The sequence below is a fragment of the Oreochromis niloticus genome, linkage group LG23 (assembly GCF_001858045.2).
Source record: "Oreochromis niloticus isolate F11D_XX linkage group LG23, O_niloticus_UMD_NMBU, whole genome shotgun sequence".
In the NCBI taxonomy this organism is placed as follows: Eukaryota; Metazoa; Chordata; class Actinopteri; order Cichliformes; family Cichlidae; genus Oreochromis; species Oreochromis niloticus.
This window is the reverse complement of record NC_031986.2, coordinates 23,684,033-23,705,308: the sequence shown is the minus strand read 5'-3', so window position 1 is coordinate 23,705,308 and position 21,276 is coordinate 23,684,033. Positions and strand designations below refer to the sequence as shown.

The 21,276-nt window shown below is 41.0% G+C and overlaps 1 protein-coding gene across 1 annotated transcript; it reads right to left on the bottom strand.

The window, feature by feature from the left end:
- Window positions 1-3: 3 nt before the first annotated feature.
- LOC102077803 (nucleotide-binding oligomerization domain-containing protein 1) lies at window positions 4-18,527 on the bottom strand. The gene is made up of 7 exons (XM_005459176.2): window positions 17,851-18,527; window positions 15,127-15,264; window positions 4,374-4,769; window positions 2,170-3,790; window positions 710-973; window positions 177-300; window positions 4-43 (listed from the first exon to the last, which is right to left on the bottom strand). Exons 2-7 carry the CDS (start codon window positions 15,131-15,133, stop codon window positions 23-25), a joined length of 2,433 nt encoding a protein of 810 aa, XP_005459233.1. The 5' UTR covers window positions 15,134-15,264; window positions 17,851-18,527; the 3' UTR covers window positions 4-22.
- Between the last annotated feature and the right edge of the window lie 2,749 nt (window positions 18,528-21,276).

Sequence of the window (21,276 nt, the reverse complement as noted above, 5' to 3'; positions counted from 1 at the left end):
GAGGTCTTTCTCTCTGAGAGGTTTATGGACCAGACTGCAGGAGCTGACAGGAAAAATGGCCTCAAACCCTGAAAGTCACCTAAAAACTCTTTGCTCTTCACATATTGAAACAAATCAAGAAAGATGTTGTCTACATCTGTTTTAACAGGAAACAATGGAAGGAGCATCTTCACTACATTGTAGAAATTTGGTCCATCATGAAGTGCTGCTTTCAGGCATAAATCCATGAACAGCCTCTTCTGCTCCCTCTCCAGTGTCCCATGGTATTTCTCCTGGCTCCATGACTCTGGACCTCTGAAGCTGAATAACAGAGAATTTCAGATGATCAAACACATTTCTAGTGCATGTTCTATGAAATTGATTAAAATCTTATCTTATTAAAAACCAAGCATCATCCTGTACAGCAGGAAAACAAACATGCTGTATTATATGAAGAGCAATTTCAGCAAAAGTTTAGGGTTTTTTTTTCATGACGAATCCCTGTGAATGGACAACAGAAAAATGAGAAACTGACAAACTAGAAGTTAAAAGTTAGAGAGAACAATGGGCCCACTCTGAGACCTGATAGATTCTCTGAAGTTTATCTATTATCATAATCAACAAATTGTCCTCTGCTTTATCCAGCAAAATACAAGATTTTCATTTGAATATCAACAGACTAGATACAATTATTCAGACTGTTTATCAAACAGGAGCCAAAGCTACATACCTAAGTGAGCTGATGAACAGCAAAGCCTCTAACAGAGACTCACACAGACTCTGACAGGCAGAGGTTTCTCTGTCCCAGTACAGGCAGACATTAACCTTGGTAGGCATCCTTTGGATGATTTCCACAGCTCTTTCAAACAGATGTTTTTCACCATCAACTGGAAGGTGTAACTGATTTCCATCAAGACTGAGTAGGCTTACAAAGTCCATCTGCTCTTCACTGACAAGGAAAATCTCCCACATTTGTCGAGGGAGAGGGTCACACCTATAATTTAAAAGAGGTCATTACATCATTTTATGAACCCAATTTCAAAAAATTCTCAAACACACATTTTATTCAGAATATACAATTGGAAGCACATGTAATCTTTAAACAGAGAAAATGTACCATTAAAAAACAAACAAAACATTAAAAAAAACAATAACATTGGCCCACTTTAAATTTGATAGCAGCAATATGTCTCAAAAAAATTTGGAGATGTTAACAAGATAACAAAGGCCTGGGAAAGTAAGTGGTCCTCGATATCATCATTGATGGTACATAATATCATCAAAAGATTCTAAGAATCTGAAGAAATCTCTGTAAGCAGCTGACATGGCCAAAAATCGGTATCTGATGCCTGTGATCTTCAAGCCCTCAGGCTACAAAGCATTAACAGACATTATTCGGTAATGAAAGTCACTGCATGACTCAGGAACACTTCCAGAAATCCCTGTCTGTGGTCACAGTTTGCTTTGTCTTCTTGGGAAAAAAGCTCATTTAAAATGGACTGAGACAAAGTGGAAAACCTTTCCATGGTCAGATGAATCCAAAATTCTTTTAGGAGAACATGGACACCAAACATGGACACCAAAGAGGAGAGGGACCATCTGGGTTGTTATCAGTGCTCAGTTCAAAACCCTGGATCTGTGATGATATGGGGCTGTATTAATGCCTATCGATTTGGCAGATCTCTAAAGGCACAGTGCTATAAGGTATATAAATGTTTTAGGGCCAACTAAACTGACCTGCCTGCAGTACATTCGGCGCATCATACAACCACAAATTTGACAAGAGCCAAGACTTGAACAGTTAGAATCCTATTTCAGACAATAATGGGACAACATTCCTCTCTTCATTTCCCAGATGTTTATTGACTTGCTAAAAGAAGAGGGGACGCTACACAGTGGTAAACATGGACTTGTCTCAACTTTCTGAAGATGTGTTGCTGTCATCATTTTAATTCTTTTGCGGTACATTTTCTCAGTTTAAAAAATTCAATGTGTTTTCTATTGTTCCACTGTAAATAAAATCTGTGTTTATGGACTTTTCAAATCATTGAATTATATTTTTATTTACATTGTACAGTGTCTCTGCTTTTGTGGAACTGGGGATGTAAAACTTAGTAAAAAGAGTCAACTATTGTTGTCATTATGTATTGTATCTTCATTGCAATGTGACAGTAAAAACACAGTCCATACCACTCAACATTTTCAAGGCATCCGAACAGCTGTCTCATTCCTTGTTCTGATATAATCACGTCCTCGAGGTTCATCAATATTTTTCTTTCCTTTGACTGAGTGACCACATAGGCCACAGCACAGCAAGGGTAAGGATCCAGACTCTCTCCACTGAGGTCAAGATGGTAGTCCAGTTTGTCCAGAAGGTAGATGCATGCTTCAGGACTCTGGGACTCATACAAGCACTGGCATAAGAACAGTATGTCCTCAGTATCAGCCTCTTCTTGCTCACACAGATGAGGAAGAAATGTGTTAATCAGCTCCTTGAAGAACCAGTTAGATGTATTCTTCAGGTCTTTATCTGGAATCAGATGCTTCATCAAACTTGGGCTCTTCTCATTCAACAGTCGACACATGAAGGGGATCAGATGTTTCATGTGTTTCTTCTCCTCTGTGAGGCACTGCTGATAAACATCTCTGATTTTATCAGGATTCTTCAGGAGCCACAGTGCTGCAAAAAACTCCTGCACTGTGTAATGGAGAAATGCATATGTGGTTATCGTTTCAGTCACAGCCTCCTTAATGAGAAGTGGTTTCAGGAAGGAGAGGACACAGCTATCTTCACAGGGCAGGTCTGTCAGGTTCACGGTTTTTCTTTCAGCTGAAAGAAAAGCAACTTCAGCCAAAGACAGAATTTCTTCTCTCTTGGTTTTGATGAAGGAATTTAGATCTTTCTTCTTTGTTTTGCTGTTTATCTGAAGGAAAAAACGAACAATATTGATGTATATCTCAGTTATTGTACATGGCTGTGGAGCATCTTTTGATGAAAAGCAAGCAGCCACCATCAGTGCATACATGGGGACATGACAAAGAGTTATCAGTTCCAAGTTACTCAAAACCTTCGTCTGATCTTCACCAAGTGTTGCAGATAAGTATGTTTTTATAGTCTGCTCACTAAAGCCTTTCACCTCCACTCTGTCAAAGTTCCCAGAAAACAAGTCTTCATCCTCATCATCTGCTCTGCATGTTATGATGATCTTTGCAAGAGGCAGTAGGTCTTTCTTAAGAAGTTTCTCCACCACTGATGAGCAGAGATCAGTGAGTCCATCAAAAATGATTGTGACGTTATCAGAGTGTCTCAGTATGTCTTGTAAGACCTCATCTTTGCCTTCATCTGGTTCACAAAACACACCAAAAAGAAGTTCCTCCAAGCTTTTGGCATTCCTGATGTGGGATGTTTCCCTCATGTCAAAGTAAAACATGTAATCAAGCTCTTTGCTTTCTCTTTCTGCCCAGAGTCTCAACATTTCATGAGTCAATGTTGTCTTTCCAATTCCAGGCTTTCCAACCAAGAGTATGTTTTTATCCGTTTCCAGCAGCTCAGTCGGGGAAATGTCTGGTTTCTCCTCAGGGATGTATTTCCTCAGCTTTTTAGGGCGACTCATATTGCTTTTCTTTTTCTTCAATTTCTTTATTTTACATGGGGAAACACTCTCCTCTGTGTCTAATACAAGTGAGGTGTATGACAGATCAGGCTTCTTGTTTCCTCCAAACAGAGTTTTACTTGTCAGCCAAAACTCATTTGATATCTTTTTTACTTTCGACTTTAACTTTTCCTGATATCTGTGGCACGGCCTTGGTCCTAAAAAAACAACCCCAAAAAAGGATGAAAACAAATTTATCATCAATTAAATGCAGGTTTGTTTGTTTTAGAAAATAAAAAAAAATATCTGTGCTGAAAGTACATTTTATATAATCAGTATTTCAAAGATACCAAATTAAATAATGTGTAAAACAGGAGTCTCAAACTCCAGTCCTTGAGGGCTGGTGTCCTGAAACTTTTCCATGTGTTCCTGTTGCAACACACGTGAATACAATTATCAGGTCATTAGCAAGACTCTATAGAACTTGACTGAATGCTGAGGTGGCAATTCAGCCATTTGATTCATGTTACAGCAGCTCATGAGTGAATGAACATGATGCAAGTACTTTTAGAAGTACATTATTCAAAACACTTACATTGACTTAAATTTCCTTGAGTAGTAGGGTTAACAGTTGCCACTTCAGCATGCAGTCAAGTTCTATACTTTTGCTAATGACCTACTAATTTTATTCAGGATGTGCTGCAAGAGGGACACATGGAAAGGTTTCAGGACTCCAGCTCTCGAGGACTGGAGCTTAAGACCCCTGGTGTAAAATTTTCAAACAGAATTTTCCTGATTTACCTTGTAAGTAGTTTACATCCACGTGTGTGTCCTTGAAAGAAAAGCAGCTGATCCAGTGGTGTAGGTCAAACTTCTTGGACTCAGTAGGAGCTTCACTGCTCTTCTCAGGAAGAAGAGGGGGTCTCTCTAAAGTCCTTTTCCTTGTCATATCAATAATCTTCAGTAACACATAGCAGGCTGCTTCTCCTTTTTTTGTGACTGAGTCCAGTATTTTTCTGGTTTTATCATAGCCGTCCCTCTCTGCCTGTATTTTGCTCACTTCTTCATCACACAGAACTCCTTGCTGATACAAGTTCTCCAGAATCACAGAGAGATTCCTTAATTCTCTCACGAGGTGGAGTCTGGCATTCTTGACATAATCTTTGGCAGACTGTGATGTACTAGCCATGTTTCCATCTGTATGCACAATAACCCAACTTCACTGATCTGGGAAAATGCTAGCACAGTAAAAAAAAAAAAAAAAATACATTTTTTATTACATTCATGATATATCAGCTTTGATGTGAAAATTACACTGAAAAATATAACAATTAAACTGCTTAAAAATGACTGATGGCGTTTCTCAAAAATATCAAGAATGCTAATGTACTGGTTCTTGGTTTTACATGCAGTGTTTATGAGTTTTCTGTTCAATCCTCATTGGCTCGTTGTTTTTATTCTTTTCCTCATCTTAATGAGTTTATCTTCTATTGCTGTGTATTGGCTTTGTATTGTTTTTGTTATTCATGCCCTCAGTATTTTATTTACAGATAATGTTAGTTCCCTTATGTATACCCATGTCAAGTCCTTGTCTGGCTGGTAGATGTTTTAGCATTATGTTACCACCTGTTTTATTTTGTCTTCTGCCAAAGACTTAACTGACTTTGTTGCTTGTGCTTTGTAGTTAGTTTTGTTTCCTTTGTCTTGTCCACTAAGATTAGTTTTGTTGTTTGTTTTCCCCACTTTTTCCCCCTTGCCTCATTACCTCAGTGTACTTGAAGCCTCAGTTTACCTAAGTTCCCTGTCATGTTTGGTCACCATTTGTTTCCTTAATGTCTGCCTGTGAGTTTTCTTTCGAGACTCTGCTTTCTGCCACTTATTGGACTCCTAATGCTGGAATTTTTATTTTAGTTTTTTTTCATTACTTAACTCAGTCTCAATAGTCAACATTTGGGTCTACATCAGCACACATCATCCACACACATCATGACAGAATGACATGAACAGAAAAAGTACCCAGAAGACATGTAAAAAATATATAATCAGCTGTAGGTAGCTCTTTTGTTTTTGGAAAGGGCTTTATAATTGATATAATGGCTCAATCCAGAGCCTTCTTCAAAGGGACCACAAGGCCATGAGAGACACTAGAAGGTGTGGACCTGGGGGACACCATGCCTCCTAGGCACCAGGTCCAAATCGTAATTTCTCACCTGTTATTAGGGTGGGTGGGTTTAGCATGCAGCTAGCCACCCACCTGCCACAGAGATTGCTAAGTGCCTGCCTAAGCCCAATTCCCCTGCTGTGCCTTCTGAAAGTGGAAGCCTGGACCTCTGGAATGCTGCTCAGCGTCACAGCAGCAGCAGTGACAACAGCCCCAAGTCAGTTCCTCACCTCGGTGCACAGCTGCTTCTATGCCTGGGCCAGCCAACGCTAGCAGCCCCAGCCAGAGACTGAACTGAACCTGAGCTGAGGTTGAACACAATCAGGCTCCAGCCTCCAGAGTAACCCAAGTATCCTGTGCAGCCAGGACCAGTGCGCGTCATACTGGCTTCGACACCGTCCGGATTAACAAGGTCTCCATCAGGTGTTGAGGAAATAGGACAAACTGATGAGAAGTGGGCTACTAGCACAATAAGTCATAAGTAGGCAAGAGATGAGAACAGGATGTTATTGGAATGCTACTATGCAAGTAACCCCAGTGGAAGGGGTTACATGAAAAGGATCTAGACTGAGAGCGAAACAACTAGCAGCTTAGTATTCCAACATTCGGAAGAATGAATTGCTGCCACAGCTGAACATCGATGACAGCAAGGCAAGGGGGAGCCACAACACAGGCCAAAGGGGAAGTCATCACCATCACCCCCACCTGAGATTGGGTACCGAGCCCCAATTACAATGGAAGAAGGAGCATCGAGTGCTAGAGGAGCTGACTGTCATGGTCTGGATGAGTCTGAGTAACTTTCTGGGTGGAGCCCTTGTTGCTCCTCCCCTCTCTTCACCTGCGAGCAATTACTCCGGCAGTATTTATGATCAGTGCACACAATGAGTCTTCACCAGATTGTCTTCTAGCCTCTGTTAGTTCACAGCCTCATGTTCTTTCATACTTCTCAGTGCATATTGCTTACCTCTCTCTTTCTGTCTCCTAGTCGGCACCTGGACTTATCATCTAAACCCTGCCATAGTGGTCGGCTGCTGCTGGTAAACCCTCTCATGCAAACTGCAAGAAAATCATCTGCCTGCCTCCCTGTGCACCCGCATAGCACTCAGTACTCACCTGGACTTTGCCTCACCTCCTCCTCCAGCTTATCTCCACCCGCGAACACCCAAGACATCTCAGTTTATCAAACTTTGCGAGCAGAACTTAATTGACAGGGATTTTTTTGTAACGTTCTGTCTTTGTAATCTTGATGACATCCTGATTTTCTCTAAGAATCTCGAGGAACACAGAGAGCATGTCCGGGCAGTGCTCCAGCGGTTGGTGGAGAACAAATTATTCGTCAAAGATGAGAAATGTAAATTCCACTCTCCCTCAGTGTGTTTCCTTGGTTACATCCTTGCAGGTGGGCAGGTGAAGACTGACCCAGCTAGGGTTAAAGCAGTCGTAGAGTGGCCCGTTCCAACATCGCGAAAACTCTTACAATGTTTTCTGGGCTTTGCTAATTTCTATCGCCGCTTTTTAAGGAATTACAGTCAAATAGCTGCTCCCCTTACATTTTCTAAACTTCCCTTCATTTGGAGTCAGGAGGCTGATGCTGCCTTCTCTAAGCTGAAAGAACTGTTCACATCTGTGCCAGTGTTAATCCACCCCGATCTCAGTAAACAGTTCGTTGTTGAGGTGGATGCATCTGATGTCAGGGTTGGGGCGGTGTTGTCCCAGCTCTCTGGCCCAGCCGGAAAGCTTCAACCCTGTGCCTTTTTTCCCCGTCGCCTCTCCCCAGTGGAGAGAAATTATGACGTTGGGGATAGGGAGTTGCTTGCGGTTAAACTGGCGCTAGAGGAGTGGCGGCATTTTCTTGAGGGGGCAGAATATACCTTCATCGTTTGGACTGACCACAAGAACCCAACTTATCTCCGCACTGCTAAAAGACTTAACTCACACCAAGCCTGCTGGTCTTTGTTTTTCAATCAATTTAAATTTTCTATTTCCTATCGACCAGGATCCCACAACATCAAACCGGATGCTCTGTCCCGCCAGTTTGACCTGGCGAATGATCCACCTCATGCTCCCACCATCTTACCAGAAGGAGTTAGAATCGGCTCCATCACCTGGGAGGTGAGGGGGATATCCGCTGCGCACTGGAGACGGAACCGGACCCTGGCACAGGTCCTCGGAACCGGTGCTTCGTTCCAGCGGCTGCGTGGTCTAAGGTGATTGATTAGGTTCACAAAGGCAGATTTGCTTGTCATCCAGGAGGCGGGAGAACCAGCTCTCTCATTAAAAGGTATTTCTGGTGGGAGACCATAGATAAAGATGCTAAGGAGTATGTAGCCGCGTGCTCTATCTGCGCCCATAATAAATCAAACCCACACCGCCCAGCCGGATTCTTGCAACCCCTCTCGATACCTCATTGCCCCTGGTCACACATCTCCTTGGATTTTGTCACTGGTCTCCCCACGTTGTCAGGTAAAACCACTATATTCACAGTAAAAGACAGATTCTCCAAACCTGCACACTTCATCGCATTGGACAAACTTCCCCCCGCCACGGAGACAGCCAGGGTCTTAACAGAAAATGTTTTTAGACTTCATGGAATACCTACTGAGATTGTGTCTGACGGGGGCCCCCAGTTCACGTCACAGGTGCGGAAAACGTTTTGTACAGCTCTTGGAGGAAAACCTTGTTTAAGTTCAGGTTATTACCCACAAACAAATGGACAAACTGAGAGGTTCAACCACGAACTGGAAGCCACCCTGTGCTGCATCATTGCCTCTAATCCAGCTTCATGGTCCTCAGTTCTACCCTGGGCAGAATATGCCCATAATGTTCTCACATCTTCTGCTACAGGTTTATCACCCTTTGAGGCTTTCATTGGCTATCAGCCTCCTCTCATCCCAGAGTTGGAAATGGAACTCAAGGTTCCCTCCGTCCAGCACCATCTCCAGGGCTGCCAGCGGGCGTGGAGAGTGACCCACTGGGCTTTGTGTCGATTGGTGGCACGCCAGCGTCAGTATCCAGACCGTCGTCGTAGAGCTGCCCCTGCTTACACCTGTGGACAGAACGTGTGGCTGTCCGCTAAAGACATTCCCCTCAGGACGGAGTCACGCAAGCTATCTCCACGCTTCATCGGACCCTTTGAGGTGGAGCAGGTCATCAATCCATCGGCGATCAAGCTGAAGTTGCCCACGTCGTTGAGGATCCACCCAACCTTTCATGTTTCCCAGGTCATTCCAGTGAGTCTGTTATGACCATTCTGATTGTCCTCTCCTTTGTTTCAGTGCCCTTGGTCTGCTATAGTTTCCATCTGCCCCGTTCCAGCCCTCAGCAGTACTTGTGACCTGAAACAGTTTATGTTCTAGCTCAGGGGTCAGCAACCTTTAACACCCAAAGAGGCATTTGGACCCGGTTTCCATGCAAAAGAAAACACTGGCAAATACTTTTTGACATCTAAAATGAAGATAACACTGTATATATTGTTTTTTACCTTTATGCTTTTTGTGAAAAACTAAGGTGTGCTACACATAAAATAACATTTTATTTATGTAATTAACACATTTTGAACTCTTAAAGAAATATAACAAAAGGAAAGACACCCAGCTGAACTAAAATGATCCATGTAGCAAACAAAAACTGTTGTCAGCCGCCACCCTTATATTGTCTTTGGGCTTTTGGAGCCTTGACCTGACTTTTAAAAAATAATTGGAAAAAAAGCACTATGCTGCTAAAAGATGAAAAATAGATATTTGCAAAATTCTGCCTAAATATGTATTTTACCTGGTTAATGTGTGTGGCGGGGCGTGGTCTGCAGCACCGCTGCAGGGGAGGCGGAGGCACCTGAGCGGCACCCGCAATCACGCCTCGCCGCCTTAACGTCTGTGCTATCTATGCTGTTGTGTTGGTATGTGTCAGGCTGTGAGCTGCAAAGCTACAGCCGGCTGTATGCGTACAGCAACCGTGTGTGAAAAGCGTGTTCATGCAAACATTGTCGGGTCTGCCGTAATACAATGGGACTTCTGCTCCTGAACCTCTGCGCACAGCGTCTGCAAATCAGGGCTGTACGAAGTCACTTTCATCTTTACGCAGGACTGTAAGCTGTCATCTGTGAGGCGTGAGCGGTGCTTGTTTTTAACATAGTTCTGAACAATATGAATATTTGTGATGTGTGGAGAACTTTAAATCCATCAGGCAGAGAGTATTCTTTCCACTCTTCTGTACATAACGTCTATTCAAGGACTGACTATTTTCTGGTAGATGGAAAAATGCTCTCCCTTGTTCATAACGTAACCTATCACAATATTATTATCTCTGATCATTGCCCTGTCACCTGCTCCTTCGCACTTAGCAACTTCACCAAAGCATATAGGAATTGGAGATTTGACCCACAACTACTGAGCGATTTAAAATTTCAACAGTATATAAACTCTCAGACCTCTTTATTTTTTGATATAAACAATAATGCCAAAATCTCACCTGATATATTATGGGAAACGTTTAAAGCCTATATTAGGGGGTGCATAATATCATATCAGGCCTCACGGAATAAAAATAATAAACTAGAACAGTTAAAATTAGAAAAAAGGATCCACGATTTGGACGCCAATAATGCAAGGACTCCCTCTTTAGATAAGTACAACACTATTTGTGCATTAAAATATAAACTAAATCAAATACTAACCAGCAACATTAATAGAGCGTTCACCTTTGTAAGACAGAAGTACTTTGAATTTGGGGACAAGCCACATAAGTTGTTAGCTAGACAGCTAAAGAAGTTAGAAAATGACAGAATGATTCACAAAATTAGATCACGCAATGGAAACCTGGTTACATCACATAAAGACATTAATGATAACTTTAGACAGTTTTACGAATCTCTCTATACTTCTCATTCCACTGCAGGGCCTAAAGATATGCAGGACTTTTTAGATAAGTGTGACCTCCCTGTGTTAGATCAGGTGGATCGCAAGATTTTGAATGCCAAGATTACAACTGAAGAAATTACTAAATCTATTGATTTATTAAAAAATGGTAAGAGTCCAGGCCCAGATGGGTTAGAGAATGAATTTTACAAACAGTTCAAGATTAAACTTGTTCCATATCTACTTAAACTGTACAACCATGCATACAAAGTGTGCACTCTACCACCAACATTGAATGAAGCAATTATTACAGTACTCCCAAAAAAAGGTAAAGTCTTGGAGGAAGTGGGATCATATAGACCCATTTCTTTATTAAATTCGGATCAAAAAATCCTGGCTAAAATACTAGCGAGTAGACTCAATATGGTAATAGATAAACTGGTACACTCAGATCAAACAGGCTTCATACCAGATAGGAGTTCCTTTAATAATCTTAGGCGTCTATTTAATATAATTTACTCCTCTAAGGTGCAACAGGATCTACTTGTACTTAGCTTAGATGCCGAAAAGGCATTTGATCATGTGGAGTGGCCCTAGCTTTTTGCTGTCTTAGAGAAATTTCAACTGGGACAAGATTTTATTTCCTGGATAAAGTTACTCTACAAGAATCCCACAGCCAGAATCCTTACAAATCAAACATTATCCACTCAGTTTAAGCTCAGCAGAGGGACACGACAGGGATGTGTTCTTAGTCCATTATTGTTCGCTCTGGCTCTGGAACCCCTGGCACAGACAATTCGTACTCACCCTGATATACATGGTTATGACACAGTGTATACTTCTAATACTATATCGCTATATGCTGATGACATTTTACTATACATAACAAAACCCCAAACTTCCGTCCCAGCAATCCTCTCCGTTATTGACAAATTTGGCACCTTCGCCGGTTACAAGATCAACTGGGGAAAAAGTGAAGTATTGCCCATCAAATTGGAAAGCAATGAGTGGCTTGCATCTCTCCCATTTAAAATAACTTATGAAAAAATTACATATCTGGGCATCACAATAACAAGAAAATATAGTTCCTTAGTGAAAGAAAACTTTCTCCTTCTACTGGAGAAGCTAAAAAACAACATCCAGTTTTGGAGGACACTCCCTATCTCATTGATAGGAAGAGTGAACTCAATAAGAATGGTATTTCTCCCACAATATCTGTATTTGGTCCAAAATATCCCAATTTTCCTGCCCAAATCTTTTTTCAAAAAGCTGGATGCCATTATTTTGCCGTTTATATGGAACTACAAAACACATAGAATAAAAAAAGAACATCTATGTAAACACGGATCCCTTGGAGGACTTGCGCTACCTAACTTTATGCATTATTATTGGCCATCAAATTTAAGAATAATTTCCCTCTTATTGGATGATACAGCGTTACTCCCCCATGGTCTGCAGATGGAGCGGGAGGACTGCCTTCCTTACTATGTTGGTGGAATATTACTTTCTCCTACTCCCTTGACAAGTGCATACTATAATTATAACCCAGTGATCCATACCACTTTGCGAATTTGGAAACAAATAATTAAGCACTTTAAACTGAAACCACTATCAATGTGTCCCCCTGTTACAGCTAACCCCTCTTTCCTTCCATCATGTGCAGACGGAGCTTTCAACGTGTGGCAGGAATTGGGAATTTCTAAATTAAAAGACTAATATTCAAACGACACCTTCATGTCATTTCAACAATTAAAAGATAGATTTGGACTACCGCGCAGCCATTTTTTTAGATATCTTCAACTACGAAATTATTTGAAAACATGTCGTCTGACACCTTGGATAGATGCCTTAGTGATAGCCAGGGGTTCGAACAGAGAATCTCATTATTTTATAACTCAATACAGGAGATGAGTATACCTTCAACTCTTTCAATTAAAGAGGAGTGGGAAAAGGAATTTGGGTTTTCCCTATCGGAAGATTTTTGGCTGGAGGTCTTACGCAACATAAACACGCTTTTTACTAATTCCCGTCATTGTTTAATTCAGTATAAAATTGTACACAGGTTACATTACTCAAGGGAAAGACTTCACAAAATGTACCCAGACTGCTCTCCCCTCTGTGAAAAATGTATGATACATTATGGAAATCTGTTACATAGTTTTGCACTTTGTCCAAGGGTTCAGGGTTTTTGGTGTAACATCTTTACTTACCTGTCTAATATTTTTAAAAACAAGATTGAGCCAAATCCAACAGTAATTATCTTTGGGATCTCCAAAGAAACACAAAGTTTACAACATTCTCAAAAAAGGTTTATGTCATATGCATTGATCATCGCAAAGAAACTGATCCTGCAGCTTTGGAAAGGCAAAGAGGTTCCTGTGTTAAAGATGTGGCTTGCAGAGCTTACAAATACTCTTCACCTTGAAAAAATAAGATATACCATGAATGGCAATGTGAAAGATTTTGAACTAATTTGGCACCCTTTACTTGCATACCTTGGGAAAATATAAATTTTTGGCAGTCGGGGAATCGGGGCCCATAGTGTTTTTTTGTTTTTGTTTTTTTTGATTTGGTTTTGTTTTGTTTAGAGAAAAAGGGGGCATAAGTTCTATTAATTTGTAACAACTGTGATACTTGCTTCTAATAAAAGATATTTGAAACGAAATAGATACACCCTGCCAAAAAAAACAAAAACAAAAACAAAAAAAAAAACATAGTTCATGGTGGAGAATAGCTCCTGACATAATGTGGATCCGAAGATCCATAATTGGCCTACCTGGGGTTGAAAGTCTCGATAAATGCACGGCGTTTCGGCGGGTATACTGGCTTCCGCGAGTGTGACGCTTATTTTGAGCGATGAAAAAATAATAGAATATAATTTTATTTTTATATTTCAATATCACAATAATCTTCCAATTTAGAACTACAAGTTAGAAAAGAACTAACATAAATAAAATACACTTCAGCTAAATACTTTTCCCAAACCACGCGGAGCCGCACTATAAGGACTAAAGAGCCACATGCGGCTCCAGAGCCGCAGGTTGCCGACCCCTGTTCTCGCCTTAGCCCTGCACATCACGGACACCAAGTTTATGCTCACAGTTGAATCTTGTTCTTGTCTCAGTTCATCTAAAATAAGAATTTTTGTTAATAAAAGTTTTTCTGTGCAAATCACTTCAAGCCTCCGGCCTTTTGGCTCTGCGCTTGAATCCATTCCACTTCACGGGCCACTGAGCCATGATACTGACCTGAAAGATAGGATCATGGCGAAGCTTGAAACCTTAATCTTCTGTAGTCGGTGACCAAGACTATGTGAAATACCATCTGAAGGTCTACTAGAAGATCTGAATGCAGCATTACTGACATCCCTACTGTGACCATCACCGAAACCAACCAGCTGATCTACACCATGGCAGTAGTGATCAGTGAGATGCTTGGCTACAAGATGAACAGGCACAAAAAACAATACACGCCATGGAAAAGAAGACTAGAGCTCAACATCAAGGTAGCATGCAGGGAAGTTAGCCAACTATGGGAGTAACAAAGAAAAGGGTGCATAAGAAGTACAGCAAGCTATCCATACTTGAGGCCTTGGAAACTGCCAAGCATATGAGAACAGGGACCGGGTACCATCCAAGTACCTGCCAATAACCTGCCTCAATACCATATGGAACCTCCTTACAGGTATGGTAGCAGCTGAGATGAATGAGTATATGGCTCAATACATGAGTGGGGCACAGAAAGGAACTGGCAGGAATACCGGAAGAGCGAAACACCAGCTGGTAGACCAAGCAGTCACCTGAGACTGAAAGACCAGACTGACCAACCTGTGCACTGCCAGACTGACTACAAAAAAGCCTGTGATTTAATGGCCCACGCACAGATCGTGAAATGCCTAGAACAGTACAACTCAATATGGATTTGGTGTACAACACTAGAGGCCAACTTCAAGGATATAGCACAAGTCACCATCAAGTTTGGGATCCGCCAAGGAGATGCCCTGTCCCCCATGCTGTTATGCATAGCCCTGAACCCCCTCAGTGAGATCATTGACAAGCCTGGCTACGGATACCAACTATGGAATCGAGCAATCGTCAGCCACCAACTGTACATGGAAGACATCAAGCTGTATGACAAGAGTGAACGAGTCACTGTCACAGTTCACTGATCAACACCACCAGGATATACAGCAACAACACTGAAATGTCATTCCGACTGGAGAAGTGTAATAGGTAAGGTAACAAAGACAGGAAAGGTAATCAGAACTAAAGGGGATCCCACTATTAGAAGGCAACATTGCAGACATTCAGGAAAGGTACAAATACTTGGGAATTCTACAGGCAAATAGGAACCATGAAGAAGCTGCAACCAAAAAACTGCAGAGGGTAAGCTAAGTCCTGAGGAGTCAGCTGAATGGAAAGAACAAGATCTGGGCAATTAACACCTATGCCCTGCCCATGATCAGGTACCCTGCTGGGATAATAAGCTGGCCAAATAAGGAAATAGAAGCCACTGATATCAAGACAAGGAAGCTCCTTACCATGCATCGAGTCCAGCACCCTGAGAGTGTACGCTACATGGAAGGAAGGAGGCCGAAGACTGGTGAGCGTCAGAACCACTGTCCATGATGATGAGGATTGGCTACCACAAACTGCGTGCTTGTGAATATCTCAGGTAGCTGAAACACAAGAGAGATGAGGAGCAAGGGAAAAAAAACACAGTAGAAAGGATAGGCCCCTGCATAGTATATAACACTGGCAGACAGAGGAAGTGGATGACATCCAGAAATCTTACCAGTGGCTGGACAAAGCTGGACAGAAAGACAGCACTGAGGGTATTTGTCATGGCAGTACATGAATAAGCTCCAATTACAGATCCATAGAGGCTGGGGTCTATCACACCAGGCAAGATCCCAGGTGCAGGCTGCGTAAAGATGGTTCAAAGCTGCTTCACGTGACTGCTATCGAGGTGCATCATGGAGAATTGGCAGTTAACGACATGTTTAAGTTACTTGGATGTTTTCTGGATGTTTTAAATGTTTTCCTACCTTTACGGTTGCACATTCAACCACTGTTGCGATATTAGCAAGCTAACTTAGCTAATTAATATGGCGTATTTTAAATTGTCTCTGTACTTGTAAATTTCTTTCAAGTTCACAGGCTGTTGTATGTTGGTGGAAGTTCATTTTGGCAATATTTCCAATTATTGACAGGGTTCAAAAAGAACTTTTTGGCAGGACTGCTATTCTTGTTGTCACCTGTTTACCCCTATGTAATCACTTAAGTTGTTATTTACTGCTGCATGCTGAGCTGCGAGAGTGCACTGAGGATTGAGACAAAATATGGTCTACAAACCAGCATTATATTAGTTTTTATCAGATAGTCCTCCAGTGTGTTTATTTTTTGCAGTAATGATATTGTGGAATTATTTCTCTCCGTGAAATACTTTACGCTTAACAACAGCTCCATTTTGACTTATTTTTGAACTCATGTGATCAGTATGAGCAAATTGTGAGTTTCCATAAGAGCTGTAGTGATAAAATTATTGGTATCAGAGACACTAATTGCTGCCATGGTATACTGCAGAAGTCCCTTGGGTTTTTTTCTGATTTTTTTTGCATAATTTGGCTAATTGCATTCCCTGTGTTGTAACAAACATAACATTGTTTATAGGTGTCAGAAAATCATGAACAAACACGTCTATATGGCGACAACAATATAATTATAACACATATTTTTATTCTATGTTTTTTTTAGGTCTGTGAAGCCAAACTTCAACGTCAAGGTACTTCTTAAGAAGTAATATTGGGCTATTGATGATCACATGCAGGTGGCATAAACTAAATATTCAGACGTGCTACCAACAAATGATTCATTAACAAAAGCAATGGAGCAGACTGTTTAGGTTCTTGTGGTTGTTATAGCATCCATAACTGAAGGCTTTTCATTAATTTACTTACACAGGTCTAGATGATCACATCTGTTTTTGTCATTTAAATGAGGTGGACTTGCAAACTTTGCACTTTTTTGTGGAAATTGCAAGAGAATCATTGAACATTACATTAGCAGTCACAGACATTATGGAAGAAGCTGTCCACTACCCTGCATATACACAGAATGTGCACAGTATTTCAGATCTAAAAAAGCCTTGCAGGTCCATTTAAGAGAAGGGGTCACAGAAGGAGTATGTAATGGACTTGCTGGCTTTAATGTAAAAAGCCTGTTTTGTAACTTTAATGCGGCAGTTGGACTAAAGCAATATGTTGCTCATCAAGGTAAACATCTGAGGAATAAGGAAATTGTTACTTTTCCTTTTAATCAGTGTTCTTTTATATCGCACATTTACTCCAGTTTTATATCACATAAGAGTCGTTTTCACCATCATTCTACTTTAAAAGATTTCAAGACAGAGCTTATTGTTCTCTGAACTTCCTTGTTCGCTGAACGGCAGGTAAAGAGCATCTTTTTGTTTGTTTGCTTTTGTGTGTGTGTTTTTTTTTCTCTAATAGACCTCAGATGAGGGTTTGCTTAATTTTGAGAAAGTTAAGAAATATTATAAGAAATTCATGCTAAAAACAGTTCAAATGTGTGGGTTCAAAATTTGCTCAGAGTGAGACATCGTTATCGCAAGCGATCTTTGTATTGTGTGTGGGGAAATGGGAGCGAGGGAGCGCTCTGATCATTAACGTATCTTTGACGTATTTTCTCCGTTAACGCTGTGAAAAGTGCTTCCGCAGTATTAAGAGTGAATGAGCTCATGTACACGCTTAAGCACACTTGAATCAGCTCATATAGATCATACTGACCTTACACACAGTTCTGCGTTCTTCATGCGGCAGCAGCTCAACAATATGTAGTTTTTATTCCAGCAGTTTGATGTTCAGAGTTCAGCTGTGAGTTTAACAGGCTGTTATTAAAAACTAAATATTTCAGCAGGTTATGGATGTAATGGAAAATGCGGATATAATTAACATTTACATGATCTGCGCAACTTTGTTTATTATCTTACTTTTATGAGTTGTCGCACGGCCCGCCGCAATGAATTATGGAACGACGTTTTCTCCTCCCCCTTCATCAGTAAAGGAAGGTCTGAAGCTCACTTTGGGGAATTGGACAAATTCGCTTGTGTGTAATTAATTTTAAAAGTCGGAATGCGTGGATGTCTTTCTAACTTTACAGCACAGAATTGTTGACTGATTACAATAAAGTTGTGTTACTCAACAACAAGTTACAGGAAACCTTTTAATATCATTAAAAATACTTACAGGTTGCTGACTCACGAGAAATCCAGTTTGTTTTGCCAGCTTCACCTCTGCACCGCCTTAATAACACGTGAGCTCCTCAAGGTAAAGTCCACACTGGAAGCAACTAATAGCGACGTGACGACCAGAGTGCACGTCAGGAACTTGTGCCCCGGATGATGTTGTTGTTTTTTTTGTTTTTTTTTTAACAGCCCCGGATCTCATACAGGATTTTTTTTTTCTTTTTAAGGGCAGGTGTATTCAGGTGTCAGTTTGTCACCGGCTGTCAACGACGAAGTCACTGCTGAAATACTCCGCCTCTGTCTGACTAAACTGCCCTGATCGGGAGAACCAATCACAACTGTTTATTTGATGAGCAGAGGTGGCGAGTTCTGCCCATCTGCCTGCAGAGAGTGTTTGCTGTCACTTGAGGCAGAGTACTAAGTATGTGGGACGGAGAAATTCCGCAGTTCTTTCCTTCCAACTGCTGTCAGACTTCACAACAAAGACTATCCAGATGACCACACACGCATACACGCACACACACATCTAATACACCATGATAGCCTCGCCTAGTCTCCCTTATGTGCAATATGACTAAGTGTAATTTTTCTGATGCAAGATAGTAATTTATTCTATTTTTATAGTATGCTAATCTATTTTATCTTATTCTATTCTACTGTTTTTGTTTGTTTGGTTGTTTTGCTGCTTGTAACTGTCCACTTTCTGAACCAACAAATTTATGTGTGGGACTAATAAAGTTTATTTTATCTTATTAGTCGGTATGTGGGCCACTCTTGCTTTGCTGTTTTTGGTCTGTCAGCCAAAACAAAGCTACAACGAGCTGTGTTAAAAACAGTGGAGTGTCTACTGCAGCCGTTGTCAGTCAACGTTTGACCGTCGCTGACGTCATTTGCTTACAGCAACGTGCAGTCAGAATCTTGGAAGATCTTTGTTCCACAGAGGATGTCTATCTATTCCACATGTGGTCTCTTATTGGAATTCCTTTAACTGGAAAAGAGTATGGACAATTCATAACAAGTATCTAGTAACGAATAAAGTAAAAGAAGTTTCATTTAAAATACTGCATAAATATTATCCTGCTAATCATTATATGACAAAGTTCAAAAGGGACATAAATGTGAACTGTGGATTTTGTGGAAGCCATCCTGAGACTGTGCAGCACCTCTTCTGGATCTGTTCACGCGCTAGAACACGAAGGCAAAAAAAAAGATGTTTACTTTATAATAAACTTGTTAGTTATCTTAGCTAAATTTTATTTTCACAAATGCAAATACAGTAGCCAAGAGCCTAATTTTAAACATTGCTATAATGATACTATGTTACATAAAATTGATTTGTGGATCACTTAACAAAAAGGCTATGAAAACTATTAATATTTGTACTACTAATTACAAATTATTTGAATGTATGTAACTTTTTATATACACTCCCTGGCATATGTCAATTTTGTTCAAGTTGCATACATTTTCTGTATACTGTTCCTTAATAAAGTTCACAAAAAAAAAAAAAGGATCTTGGAAGATTGCACGTGAGCGCCTCTGGGGTGGATGACAACCCCTCTAGTGTACGCGGAAGGACACACCAGGTGATTTTATGTAGTGCTATGCCAGACCGTAAATTTTGGTGTCTATCCCATACAAAGTAAATACAGGGCCAATGTTATTAAGCCATAAAGGTAATTTATAGGGTGTGTCATGACTTATAAGATGATTCATCACTTTGCAAACTGAAAGGGTGTTGGGGGCTAGCATACCAGTTCATAGGGTAAGAGTCATGGTACACCCTGGACAAGTCACTAGCCTGACACAGGGCTATTTTTATAAGGACTGCTTTATTAAATGCATCTGACTTAATTTTGTACAATTTTGTATAAAGTTTTTCAAGAGGTAAGAAACACCTGAGACTATTACAGGTCTGGTTATTTCTAAGCTTCGTCGCCATCACTGTAGGAAAAGTGGTCAGTTTTTCAGGTTTTAGCAGTCAGGCTTTCTTAAGCAGGCATGACAGCTTTGGATAAGTACACCATGATATATCATATACTCTGTGTTAGGTATTTTTATGTTTTATATCCTCCTGAGGATACTACTGATAACAATGTAACCTAAAAAGTGTACTAAGGTCATCTCAAAGCATCGCTTTTAAGTGATACATCGTTTTATTTCAAGGAAATGGTTAATGGACGCTGCCCTTTGGTCGAGGCGCCTCAGGTCAATCAGGTCCTACAACTCACAAACAGCTTCTTCCCCTTGATCATTCAGACTGTTAACAAACACTATCCCCCACACCCCACCCCTGCCTACCCACCTCACCAATCTGAGCCATGGTCTGAGTAACCCTCAGACCATGGCTCAGGCCGCTCACAGGCCGCTCACACAGGCCGCTCACACACACAGACTCAGACAAAGTCTTTTCTTTACACTACTGTCAAACACTTTGCAACTATTTTGTTCTCTAATGTGTGCCTTTCTCTTGTTTTGTATATATTCCTCTCGAATGGTTTTTATTCTTGCTGTTCTGATATTTATATTTTATTCCTGCACAATTGGTGTGGAGCATCCACAGTTTCTTGTAGAAGTACAATGACAATGAAGGGCTATTCTATTCTATTCTATTCTATTCTATTCTATTCTATTCTATTCTACTGAGATGGATATTGCCTCCACCCAGAGGTTAATGCCCATACAATACTCGCCTCTATTTCAAGTTTCTATATCCTGTTTTCTTAAGATAATAACAAAAGGATCTAACATGACCTTATGTGATGATACACACTCATTCACATTGATACACAGTCAAAAAACTGTTTGCCTCGGTCCCATCTCATCATACCTGAGCATCATTGAATGTGGATTAAATGGGTATTGAGACCGCGGCAAGTAGCGTTACTGCTCCCTCTTGTGTTGACAAATTGCAGTAGCACCAAAGTACATAAAACCATGTTTCCAGATCTTACAGAGTTGTAGCTTCATCTGTTGCATTATTCAGACTGCTTCATGAATCCTCTCCACTTCTCTGTCTCCTCCATCCTCTCCAGGATCATCAGGACTCGCTCTCAGCAGTGTCACTTCCAGCTGCTGATCATCACTCATGATGAGGACTTTGTGCAGCTGCTGGTGCATCCAGCACTTCTACCGCATCAGCAAGAACCAGGACCAGAACTCAGAGATCACAGAGCACAGCACAGCCTTTCTCTCTGTGTGACACCTTTGTACCTCAGCAGCTCTGACATCACTTCATGGTTCACCCTCTCACACACGACCACATGAGCTGCTCACCTGGCATCAAGAACAACTTTGGATTTGACGTCTCAGCTGACGACACCTCAGCACGTGAAAGTCTGTGGACTAAAGGACACAACCTGTTCAGAGATCAGAGGCAGCTCCACAGTTTACTTTTATATTTCAACGTTTCCTCTGAGAGAGTGTT

Excerpts from the sequence above, each read along its gene's own strand:
- LOC102077803 (XM_005459176.2), bottom strand. Across the intron at positions 3,791-4,373 it reads GGATGTAAACTACTTACAAG|GACCAAGGCCGTGCCACAGA; the intron begins GTAAATCAGGAA and ends TTGTTTTTTTAG. Across the intron at positions 974-2,169 it reads TGCCTTGAAAATGTTGAGTG|GTGTGACCCTCTCCCTCGAC; the intron begins GTATGGACTGTG and ends TTTAAATTATAG.